Source organism: Vombatus ursinus, unplaced genomic scaffold, assembly GCF_900497805.2.
Source record: "Vombatus ursinus unplaced genomic scaffold, bare-nosed wombat genome assembly UNPS02014820.1, whole genome shotgun sequence".
Classification (NCBI taxonomy): domain Eukaryota; kingdom Metazoa; phylum Chordata; class Mammalia; order Diprotodontia; family Vombatidae; genus Vombatus; species Vombatus ursinus.
In genome coordinates this window covers 22831778-22844783 of record NW_020954598.1, presented here as the reverse complement: position 1 = coordinate 22844783, position 13006 = coordinate 22831778, and the positions used below count along the sequence as shown (strand labels likewise).

The following is a 13006-nucleotide window of genomic DNA, read 5'->3' as shown; positions in this document are numbered from 1 at the left end:
ACTTGCCCAACACCCCATATCTACTAACTAGTGGATCCAGGATTTGAACCCAGGTGCTGTAATTCCCAATCCAGTTCTTTCTATTATGCTAAGCTGCTTGTCCTCTCCCCTGATCCCCCTCTCCAATCTATGGTTCTCAGTCTTTCCCTCCTAGTTCTCTCTGTACACTTTCTGTGTCTGTATTTGTTTCTCTCTTTCTCTCTTATTTTAAATGTGCAGGGATTGTCTCTGTGACTATCTCTGTTTCTGTCTCTTTCTTTCTCCTCTCCACCTGCCCTCCTCTCCAGGTCTGAGGCCCTTGCTAATTCCTGCTGCCTCAGTAAAAGGGCTTCCAGTACGCGCGCACACACACACACACACACACACACACACACACACACACACACACACACAAGTCCCTCCAATTCCCCACCACATGCTCCGTGGTCATCAGTGAGATGTGCTCACATCTGTTTCACTTTACAATTGATTCTCTGTCAGGGGAGCAAAGCCAAAGCACAGAAAGATTCCTTCAGCCTCTGGGAGCCTCTCATATGAACAGCCTCCTTATGTGCACAAGAAGCTGTTCTTTAGCACCTGACTGTACTATATGAGGACCCGTGTCCAGCCTCCTTCAGCCTGCCTCCCAGCCCAGTGTTTATGAATAAATCCATAGACTGGGTCCTCTCCTAAGGGCCTAATGGAACTCTATAGTCTGTCTCTTCATTCCCATTGCCAACAGTTTAGTCTAGGTTATCATTACTGCCCACCTGGACTATTGTAAAAGTTTCCTTACATATCTCTCTGTCTTCATTCACTCTCTGTTTCCCCTCCAATCAGGCCTTCAAATAACTGAGAGAATAATCCTTCTTACGTACATTTCTGGTCCTGTCATTCTTCTGCTCAAAAACCTTCAGTGGCTCCCTATTACCTCCAAATAAAGAGAAAATTTCTCTCTCTTGCATTCACATCCCTGTGTTATGGTCAAGGCATAGGATCAGAGAACTATTACTTCCCACCTCCTACCTGCCCCCTCTCCCCCACTCCACCCAACCCTTATTTTGAACATGCTGCTTCACTTGATATAATTTAGGACTATTTTAGGCTCCAGGATAAAGTCAGCCAGTTGGTGTCATGGTTTGAGGACATGACCTCCCCCTCTAAAGTCCCACCCTTAGTGTAACACCAGTGGGGGAGGGCAATGTCAGTGCCTGGCACCTAGTAGGTTCTAAATAAATGCTTATTCCCTTCGCTTCCCCCAATTTGGTTTCACCAAATTGTCAAAAAAGACAATGATACAAAAAAGGTTGGTGTCTTAACCCCCTACTAAACTGTGAGCTCTCTCAAGGCAGAGATGGTGGCATATCTAAACGATATCTTTTCTAGCTCTTCCCTCCCAATGCCCTTTAATAGAGGCTGAATTAATTTGTCAAGTGTCCCAGCTCCTCTTCTTGAGCCTCTCTGTTTGTATAAGGACCAGTTGCCCCCACGGTCTTTTAAATGCCCACATTTCCCCTAGCCTGCAGGAGATACCCTGGGAGCCCAGGGTTGTGGATTTTTAAGAGTTAAGAGTTGGCAGGAACTATTGATTGCTGGGATACTTAGAAGAAGCTGGCATTTATAATAGTCACAAGGTCTGGAGTTGGAAGGGATTTTAGCAAGCATCTGTCTATCTCAACCTCCTGACTTTACAAAGGAGGAAACTGAGATCTTGGAAGAGGAAGTAACTACCCAAGGTCACACATGGAGTAAGAGGGAGGGTTGGAACTTGAATCAGATTTTCCAACTTCAAATCCAAGGATCTTTTTACTATATCATTAAGGGTGAAACCCGAGGGGACAGAAAAATGGGGCCTGGGAAGGAATCTCAGCTGGGAGACCAGGCTACTCCTAAGCGCCTCAGTTAGGAATCCAACACAGGCAGCTCCTCACTTAACACTTTACAAATGGCCCCCTTCTACTCTCTCCCATTACATTCCTTCCTCCCCAATCCCCAAAGCTTCAGCTTTTGCAAATAATCTTTTTTTTTTTTTGTGACTCAATTGGGGTTAAGTGACTTGCCCAGAGTCACACAGCTAATGAGTGTTGTGTGTCTGAGGCCGGATTTGAACTCAGGTCCTCTTGACTCCAGGGCTGATTCACTGTGCCACTAGCTGCCCCAGTAATCTTTTCTTTTAAGAATTTTTAGTGAATCTTTAGGTTTGGGAGTAAGGGGAGAACCAGTCAAACAAAAAGTATTAGTCTTAGGGTGATTTCCAGGCTCTCCTGTCCTGTCTTCTACACATTGCAAAATTCATCACTTCCCCATTTGACCCACTGCCTGAAATTCAATTCTATTCAATAAGTATTTATTAAACATGTACAATGGCAGAAGGCATTGTGCTGGGGGCTGGGGATGTGAGGACACTGAAAAGCAGCGCCTGGCCTCCAGAAGCTTACATTCCTGGTGTGGTACAACATTTAAACAGATTTCATATTCGTATGAAATCGAACACAGCACAGTGCCTGACACATAGTAGGCACTTAATAAATATTGATTGATTGGCTGACAGATTAAGTAAATACAATATCATTTGAGGAAGAGGAGAAAGAGTACCACTATTCTCCAGTGAGAGATTCATTTGGATTAAAAGATCTTTTAAGATTCAAACTTCTAGGAGAGTTGAGGGACCATGAGACCTTATTGTGAATTATTTCAGGTTCCTATGAACCTTTGGTTTTCCTCCTTGGCCCCATGGCTTAATCCCTATCTCTTCTTCCTATCCACCCCTTCTTTTGCGCAGGCCCAATAACAGAAGCTGGACTTATTAATACAGAGCCTTAATGGAGTGACTGTGGATGAACCAGGGATGCTGTCTAGCCTGGGAACATGACCACTATTGCTTCCGCTGGGAAGATGGTCTCTGATTTCCCAACGACTGGTTTACATACGAACCTTTGGAATTCAGCTCTGCTAACTTGGAAACGACCCGGACCGTTCTAGGAGGCTTTTTTGGCTACTACGCTACCAATGAAGAGAGCAAACTGCCGCATCCTCAGCAGGGCCCAGAGACAGGGCCTCCTTGAACCCTGAAAGAAAAACAGTTTTTTGTCTCCCTTTTGTGTTCTTGTTATAATTGGAGACCATTTCCTAGGCAGAACCATGGGACTCCCTGCAGAGCTTCACAGAGGCCCTGATTACAAAGTCAAATGCAATTGTTCTAATAGCTGCCTCACTGCCAGTCTCTCTCCTCCCCCAAAAGGGCAGACTCCAACCTGAGGGAGAGGACGTGTGGGCAGGGGGGATGGGGTAGGTAGCTGGGCTGTTATGGCACCTGGGAGGCATTCCTACATAGAAAATGGATGAGGCAGGACAAGTCTTTGTCCCCGGATACCTGCTCCCCGTAACATAAAGGCATAGAACTAACCTACCTGTGGTTCAAACCCAATGGAAAAAGATCTCAGACAATTCTGGGAATTTCCCAGAGAATTTCTAGTGGGACGGTGGAAAGAGCACTGGTTCTAGGGCCAGAAGATCTGAATTCTAATCCTGCCTTTGACATTGTCACTCACCTTCCATGGTCTCAGTTTCCTCAGCTGTAAAATGAAGGGGTTGGGGTTAGATGACCTCTGAGTTCTCTTCCAGCTCTGGAACTATGATGCTAAGTGATATATCCAACTCTGAACTTGAGACCTTTCCCCCTGTACCAGGATCTAACCCCTCCTCACCATTTTTTTTAAACAGATGTAAAGTGAAGAATCTTTTTGTAATCTGAATTATATAATCTGAATTATCACCTTACTGTTTGTTTCATAAGGATTGATGGCAAATTGGTAATCCAATATGGAATAGGGAGTGTGTGATATAATGAAAGATGTATTATAGGTGGTGCAGATAGAGCACTGGGCCTGGAGTCAGGAAGATCTGAGTTCAAATCCAGCCTCAGACATTTACTAGCTGTGTGACCCTGGGCAAATCACTTAACCCCGTTCGCCTCAGTTTCTTCATCTGTAAAATGAGCTGGAGAAGGAAATGGCAAGCCACTCCAGTATCTTTGCCAAGAAAACCCCAAGAGGGATCACAAAGAATCGGATGCTACAGAAAAGATTGAACAAAACAACAACAACAACTTAAAACCCCGCCACGTGGGGCACTCTATGGAGCGGATCCCACAGCTCTGGCTCTGGACATCTTTGGATAACACAGCAGTCCTGATACACAGGGCTTGTAGACTTCAACACAGGTAGATACCTTCTTGTCACATATTTAGCAGTTTCTCACGGACCCTCTAATGTAGAACATAGGGGGACTGGGCAATGTCTGGGATGGACTCGTTTGTCCAGCCCTCCTACTACATGTATAGAAAGGACTTACTGCCGAGGCAACCCTGCAGCTCAGGCAAGGCTTAGCTGCTGAGGGTAAAAGAGGCCAGGGTCAGAGGGCTGCGAGCCTAATGAGTGATGCTATTTAATATGACTTTTTAGAATGAGCTCAAGGGAGGCTCCAGCCCTCTGCCACCCCCTCAGCATGTGGGATGGCCCCCAAGTGCCAAATAGGGGAAGATGCAGACAAGGGTCCTGTGGGATGGGCAGGTGGTCTTGGGAGGCCTTGGACCTGCATCGTTGGAGGGAGTACTCGAGTGGATGAGATCATAGACCCATCTGAGTGTTTGAATACATTTAATTAATAAATAAATGGTAGAAAAACTCCAGTCTGGATTGTAGGGATTGATTTTGTGATAAATCAAGTGTTAACAAACATAAAGGCACAAAGCCTCCTGTGGACAGTAAGTAACACATTTTGTATGCGTGTGTGTGTATGTATGTGTGTGTGTGTGTGTGTGTGTGTGTGTGTGTGTGTGTGCGTGTGTGTGTTTGGCAGTTTGTAAACCAAACCTTGCCGAGGGCATATGCATCCCTTGTCTTGGCTCTGGGTTGCTCCAGGAATCAGCAGTGGCCACAACACCATAGGGGTGCCAATTAACTGCCTTAGACCTCTTTATAGCACTCATCTGCACACAGACAAAACATGTGCTCCCTAGAAATTCATTCATGTTGATTTCCATAGCTTGCCAGCGCTTTGTTATTCCTTAGTTATTGTTTGTATTCCTTAGTGTTATTTCATGGGCTTGGAAAAAAATGAAACCAGATTTCTTTGAAAATGTTTGGGGACCAGAGAAGTTGGGATAGGGGGCAACAAAGCTCTTGCTTACCTTGATGTTGTCTTGCCAACGATGGGCCTTCTGGAATCTCTCTGCAGCATCGGCCAATCTCTGAGAGTGAAAGGACAAAGGCAATGGTCAGAGAGGCACCAACCCTATCCACAATGCTCTCCACAAGATCTTCCCCTGTTGAATGACATGCCCCAGTAATAACAATGATAATAGTTAGCATCTGCTTTACAAATATGGGCTCATTTTATCCTCACAAAAACCGTGGAAGGTAGGTGCTATTATTATCCCCATTTTACTGATGAGGAAATGAGGTAGACAGAGGTTAAGTGACTTGCCCAGGGTCATACAGCTATTCAGTATCTGAGTTAGACCTTTCTGATTCTAGGTCCAGGGCTCTATCCACTGTGCCATCCATGGAATTCTGTGATATTCCTCTTTCTGGAAGATTGTACTGGCTGTATTCTGCCCCACTCCCTTCTTTTTTTCCCTTCCTGGACCCTCACTCCTCCTTCTCCTTTACCTGTCTCCCAAGGTTCTTTATGGGGAATTTACACAGGTGTGAGTGCCCAGGCAAGAAGGGGCTGCCTGACTCTGTGACAAAGCTGGCTAGAATAATCTCCATGGGATTTTGGGCCATACTTCAGGCTGGCTATGATGCACAGCTCTTTCAACCTCCCCCAGTGGTCCCCTTGTTCCTTAAGGCCTTAAGCCTGGAACTCCCCTACCCTCCAGAAGTTTAGGACTACATGTACTCTTGGAACAAGAGTTCCAAGGCTACTCCTGACATTTTCCAATGGAGTTCCATTCCCCATCTCCATCTCTGCTGTAGAGTTCCAACCCCTCCTTCAAGGTTCCACCCACTCCAGGTGTCATGTCTCCCCCCTCCATCCCAAATCCACTGAGCTCTCCAAAAATTTCTTACAACGCTTTGCTCTGGGTTTTTCCTTTCCACTTAAATTCTCCTTTGCATCACAATTTCTTCTTTTATGTTTTTATCTACTTGCAACCCCCAGCAAAAAAGGTGATACATTAATTGAGAGTAGAGTTTATGTCATATCCATCTTTATATTTTTCTTTCTACCTTTAGTCCATAGCACAGGGCCTCATTGAGACTAAAGCTAACTAAATGTTGAGTGGTTGACTGGGGAACACAGCCTTGACCCTGAATTCTCATCTGTTCCTCCTCCTCTATATAACATCACATGCAGCTGTCATAGAGGGTAAGAAGCCATTGTCCTTCTGTTTGAGCAATCTTGTAGTCCAGGTCAGCAAATTACAGGTAGACAGCATGGTCACAGAGTGAAGACTCATCTGGTCCCAGTCTTTCTCTGGTCCTTCCTGGATGCCCCCTTTCCCTCCAAATACTCAGACCTGTAGGGAGGGACCTACCCTCCTCTGAGCCCCTCCAACCTTTATTGTATGTAAAAAATGAAAAACAAACCCAAGAAATCTGGTTCACTGTCTACATTTCATTTTGCCTTCCCTGCCTTGCCATTAGTGTCCTGTCCCCCATATCTCCTACCCCCTCCCACCCCGTGACTAAGTCATTGGGGGTAGCAACACCACTCATGAATGCTTTTCTGGGTGCTCCTACACACCCCAAAAGGCTGTTCCATCCTTGGCCTCCACACTCAGACAGAATCTTTCCTTTGCAGGGCAAAGATCATTGAGCTGGAAGTGAAGAGAGAAACCAAGTATGTACTTATTCACTATGTGTCCATAACTGCTATGACACTCAGTTTCCCCAACTATAAAATGAGGGGGTTGGGTTTGAGGAGGTACCTTTCAGCTATCTCTGATGCCATGACGTCCAGTGTGGTGTGGCAAGAAGACTGGATTGAAGTCAGAAGACTAGAGTTCAGAGGTGTGCTGGAACCAGCTTGAACAGGCTTGAAAGAGCTGACAAGTTTTTCAGGGTGAGCATTTACATTTTGGAAATGTCAAATGCCACAAATTGGGGTTTGATTTATTGTTTTGTTGATTGTCTAGATTTGTGATGGAGTGATGTCAACAATGTTAAGGAAACAGATTAAACATGAAAGTGTGTTGCACTTAGGATTTTTTTTTTCAGAAGGCTAGTTACTAAATGTTTATTAGCACACACCTGCTTGGGGCCAGCCCTAACTTGCTCCTTAGAATGTGATGTTGGACAAGTCAATATCCCTGGGTCTCATTTTCTTCACATATAAAATAAGAGTATTGGATTTGATGGTATTTAAAGTCTCTACTAGCTCTGACACTCTTCAAGTCTATGAGTCACTTTCCCAGCTGTGCTCAAATCAATTCCACAAACATTGACTGATCCCCTATGTGGGTAGAGCCCTGAGCCAAGGACTGGTCCCCAGGGGCCCACAGCCTGGCTGGGGAGACGGGATCTGAATATATGAAAGGTTAAATAATAATAAAGGATTAAAATAGCAGTTCAAGTCCACAGGGGAGATGCCCTGAGGCCTTATGGGTTTGTGATTAATTGCCAAATGTGTCGTTACAGGCAATAAGAACTGAAGGAGCTTAGAGAAGATCCTTAGTGGTCTGAGTAGGTAGGGGGATCTTCCTGGAAGAGGTAGGATTTTATTTGGACCTTGAAAGATGGGTAAAATTTATAGAGATAGAGGGAGAGATGATGACAGGGAGGGAATTACAAGCAGAAGGACAAGAACAAAGATAAGGAATTTGGATAAGGAGGTTGGGGGAGGGGGCAACACAGCACGACGCATGAAAATTTGGTCTGGGAGTCAGGAAGACCTGAGTTCAAGGACCACTTCTGAGAAATAATGGCTCTGTGGCTCTGTATAAGTCATTTTACCTCTTAGTTCCCAAGATTGCTCTCCAGAACTTCAGAAAAGGTGCTGGTCTCCATTGGTAGAATATGTTCTGGCAGTTCCCCAAACCAACGAATGTAGGTGGGGGGGCATTCAGCACCAGGAAAAGGTCTTAGAGACAGATGGGGGAAACTGAGGCACACAGAGGTAGCTGGAGCTGAGGGGATAGGGGAGTTCTAGGAAGGTGGGCAGAGATAAGTCTTCCCCTTAGTCCTGATCTGCACCTACTAACTAAATCCTTGCTTTTTCTTATTACTCATCTTCCTCTAGTTCATGGCTCAGGATGCTTGGGTCCCTTCTGACAAACCCAGGGTTGCTGGCTCACTCCTTATGATCGGAGCTCACATTTGACGGTGATTCAGAATATGCAGGGCACTCATTTATGCTTACTCTTTGCTCTCCCTTAAAATCCACTCCCTCCCCTGGAACATATCCGATTAATTGCCACGTCTTATTGAGTCTAGCATCCGGTACCAGCTCTCTCATCCGTCCCCTTCTTGCCCCTCCTGTGGTTCTGATCCTAGTTCAGGCTCTCATCCCCCTTTGCCAGCTCTATTACAACAGCTTCCAAGGTGGCCTCTTTGTCTCCAGTAGCTCCCCTCTCCAAGGCTGCCAAAGTGATATTTCTATTTATTTATTTTTTAATTTGGTTAGGCAATGGGGTTAAGTGACTTGCCCAGGGTCACACAGCTAGTAAGTGTTATGTGTCTGAGGCTGAATTTGAACTCAGGTCCTCCTGAATCCAGGACCGGTGCTCTATCCACTGCGCCACCTACCTGCCTCCAAACTGATATTTCTAAAGGACAGGGCTTACCCCCTGCTCAGGAAGCTGCAGAGGCTCTCTGCTACTTTCAGGAGAGACTACAAATACCTCCGTTTAGCAATTAAAGAGTTTTACCATCTGGCTCCAAATAGACATACTACATATGATTTCTCATCACTCACCCTTTATCCTAGTTACACTGGTCTACCTCCAGTCTCCAGTACAACCTTTCCTCCACATCTATGCCTCCTGGCCTCCTAGACCAGGTTTAGTACAACCTCTTCTGTGGTTTTCTAGCCTGGTCCTCTCCTTGCTTCTTAGAAACACCGATGCTCACTCCTCTTCATCAAAAAATTTCCTGCTGAAGTATTTGGCGTGGGAATGAAAGCCAGAGTTCATCCTCTTTGTACAAATGGGGAGACTGAGGCACAGGATAGTACAATGATGTGGCTAGTATCATACAGCATTGAGTCCAAGGGAAGAGCTGAGAACTGGAGCTAGGGACACTGGCTTGGGACAAAAGCTCCAAGCCTTTGCCTCTTTTACCTTAAGAGAACAGTGGGACCTCCTGGACATAGCCTCCTCACATGGGAGTGGCTCTGGGCATTGTGGTAGGAAAAATAAAAAAGAAATGAGGGTTATTGATTGTCTAATGAAAAGAGGAGGCAGTTATGGCAGGAGTTCAGAGACTTTTGGTATGGATCAATTCCGTGTTGGTCAGTCAGTTAAATCCAGAGAGCAGACCCAGAGCCCAAAGTCAGAGGAAGCTCCCTTTAGACCCACTCAGTGATGGGGATTAGAGATTCCCAATAGACTGGCCTGTCTTCCCCTCAGAGAAGGGGCATTTAGATGGGAGGGGGTGGTGCTCTCTGAGACTTGGGCCTTGTTTTAATTCAATCCAATAAACATATATTAAGGATCTTCAGGTACAAAGTTTAGAGAAAACATGGCATCCTTAATGGAGCTCACAACTGGTAGGGTGCTAAGACACACCCTAATAATTGATATCACATGATTAATGTGATAATTGATATCACATGATTAATGCATTAGAGAGGAACAAACAAAATGTTCTGTGTGGTCTGAGGGAGAAGAGGTCATTGTGTCCTAAGGTGGTGGTGGAAATCAGGGAAACCTTCGTGAAAAAGGTGGCATTTGAGTTGAGCTCTAAACGGTGGTTTCTAGAGTCCCCGCCCATTCTCAAAGGTTTTTGCCCCTTGAATATATATACATATATATATATATATATATGTATATATATATATTTTTTTTTTTGGCTAGGCAATGGGGTTAAGTGACTTGCCCAGGGTCGCACAGCTAGTGAGTATTATGTGTCTGAGGCTGGATTTGAACTCAGGTTCTCCTGAATCCAGGGCCAGTGCTCTATCCACTGTGTCACCTGGCTGTCCCCCCCTTGAATATTCATGATGACTTCCTCCCACCAAGAGTCCCACCAGGCATATACTCTCCCACCATGGGAGATACCCCACCCCCCATGAATGAACAAATCTTATAGATTTTATATTTGCTATGGAATTCATGAGGAATTAGTTATTGGTTCCCAACATCCAGAGGCAGGGACCACTTACTATGGGTCAGGATACAGGATGCCTAATTTGGCTATACTTTGCTTGCTCTGGTTCCGAGTGCCATCTGCAGCAGTGGGGGCAAGCTGCACCAAGCTGTCCATAATCCTTCAGCTAGATGTTTGGGCGAACAGAGTTTTCAAGATGGTGGGTGGAGGTTTGGGTTCAGAGTGTGTGTGTGTGTGTGTGTGTGTAGGCTAGGTTGAGGTCAAGGGTCAGTCAGTGTCCTTGGTTAGGGCTTATTTTGTGATCAGGGTCAGGACTCAGTCTGGATCCAGGGTTAAGGGTGAGTCTGTGGTCAGGACGACAGCAAAATTGGCCTGTATCAATCCTGTGCCTTTAGACCAATTCACACTGTTCTCTGACCATTGGAATCACTTGCTACAGACCTGTTGGTTCCATTCCAACAGGGAGTCAGAGGCACTGACCAGATAGCTGAGAGTTAGCAATGACTGGGAGATTGGCAAGAACTCGGAGTTGATTCCTTCATCCCATCTGCCATTACTGTCTAAAACTAAGCTCCTCATATTTTCCCTTAAAATATATTAGCTGCTCCTTCTTACTTCATTCTTTCTGTCTGTGGCGCCATCATTAACCCAGCCTTCCACGTCTATATCCTTGGGATTACCTTAGACTTTCTCTTCACTTCCACTCATATTTAATCATTTCTTAGGTCTTGTTGATTTCATCTCCAAAATATCCCTTGTGTGCATCCCTGGTTCTCTGTTCACACTGCATCACGCTGGAGTTCAGGCCCTTGTTCCTGCCTGCTTGGACTATCCTAAAAGCTTTCTTATAGGACTTCCTGCCTCTCCTTTCTCCCCATTCTACTCTCTTCTCCTCCCTATTCCAATCCATCTTTTATACTGTTGCTAGAATAATCTTTCTTACAAATAGATATATAATTATGTCATGATTATTCAGAATTCTTCTTGTAATTATTCCCTGTGGCCTCCTGAGTAAAGGTCAAATTTCTTTTCCAAGCAATCAAAGGCCTCCACAATCTGGTGCCACACTACCTCTCCTGTCTTATCTAATATTAGTTCCCTCACATATACTCTATCTAGACAAACTGGACAACTCTCCCAGACTCCAAATTTCCTATCTACATGGTATGTAGCTTGTTTTGTATAGATTTGTTTGCATGGTATCTCCTCCATTAGATTGTAAGCTCCTTGAGGGCAGGGACTCTCTTCTGCCTCTTTTTTGTATCTTTAGCTCTTAGCACAGTGTAGGCACTTACTACATCTTTATTGAGTGATTACTTGCTTGAAATATTTCCCTTTCCCCTTCTTTGCCTATTGAATTCCTATTTATCTTTTTAAAGTACAACAAAAATGCTACTTTCTCAAGGAAGCCTCTCTTAATTTGCCCTGCCCCTACCAAGACCACATTGGTCTTCACAGAACAGTGCACCTCTCTAAAGCACTTGTCACGTGACATTGTGTATTGCAATTGTCTGGGTTGATGTCTCATTCCCTTATTAGACAACAAGCTTCTAGAGGGCAATCTCTCATCTTTCTGTTTCTTCGCTGCATTCAGCACAGTGCTCTGCCCAGAGTAGGGGCTCAATCGATGTTTCTGGAAGGCTGTAGGAATATGGGAAAAGCTATCTCAGAAGAGCCCTTGAGATATCATTGTATCCACGCTCTTTTAGGTAGTTCAAGATTTAGATATGATCTTATTACTCTGTGTGTGTGTGTGTGTGTGTGTGTGTGTGTGTGTGGGTAAGATGACTTGGAACAGAGGGATGGACTTGACGGTCTCAGTAGTTCCAGCACAGGTCAAGGACGTGATGGTTCTAGGGTACACCCACCATAACTTCTGAATCTGTCCCTCTGTTCCCACCTAGCAGTCGGCTCTCAAGAAAGGAGTGCCTTCACAGGGTTAGGGTGTCCCCAGCCAACTCACTGAATCGTGAATAATGTTCCCACAATAGCTGTGGCCAAAGGATTACTTTTAATCCTCGGTAACGATCAAACCATTATTATTTTTTTAAGTGTTACAGATCAATCAGTCCATCCCCAGGCTCTCTACGTGCAGAAACTGCCAAGTTCACAGGGGCTGGTTGGGGATGTATGTGTGCAAAGGATGGATGCCTGGATTTGGGGGGCTGGGAAGGGCAGCAGAGGGTGTGGAGAGAGGAATCTGGCCCAGCTATGACTATTGTAGGATTTAGAGATCATATAATACAAGCTACTTTTTATATATGGAGAAACTGAAGTCCAGGGAAAGGAAGTGACTTGTCCAAGGTCACATAGGAAGCAAGTAACACAGCTGAAATTCAAATCTAGGCCTTCTGATTTAAAAAAAAAAAATTTCTTTTTTCGTGGCACATTTGTTCTCCTGGGCAGATGTGTGTGTGTGTGTGTGTGTGTGTGTGTGTGTAGGTCAGCTAGCCCAGGCAAATTATCACTTCATTCTTCAACCTTTCATAATTTGCTCCTCTGTTTTTCAAAACGGGATACTGCTTTAGACCCTGCCTATTTTCTCCCAGGCAGGGACTCCTCCTCTAGGCAGTTCTTGAAAGCCATAACAATTTAGCAATTCATTCCTTCTTTTTCTCCTTCTCTCCCTTCCTTCCTTCCCCCCTTCCTTCTTTCCTTCCTTCCTTCCTTCCTTTCTTTCTTTCCTTCCTTCCTTCCTTCCTTCCTTCCTTCTTTCTTTCTTTCTTTCTTTCTTTCTTTCTTTCTTTCTTTCTTTC

At 44.9% G+C, this 13006-nt stretch overlaps 1 protein-coding gene across 10 annotated transcripts in view; it reads right to left on the bottom strand.

Moving 5' to 3' along the window:
* Window positions 1-13006, bottom strand: part of CACNA2D2 (calcium voltage-gated channel auxiliary subunit alpha2delta 2) — a 447618-nt gene that overhangs the window by 73508 nt on the left and 361104 nt on the right. For all 10 annotated transcript variants that reach the window (XM_027837173.1, XM_027837170.1, XM_027837171.1 and 7 more), the window contains one exon: window positions 5171-5230. In XM_027837173.1, coding sequence (XP_027692974.1) covers window positions 5171-5230 — 60 coding nt within the window. The remainder of the gene's footprint in view (window positions 1-5170; window positions 5231-13006) is intronic.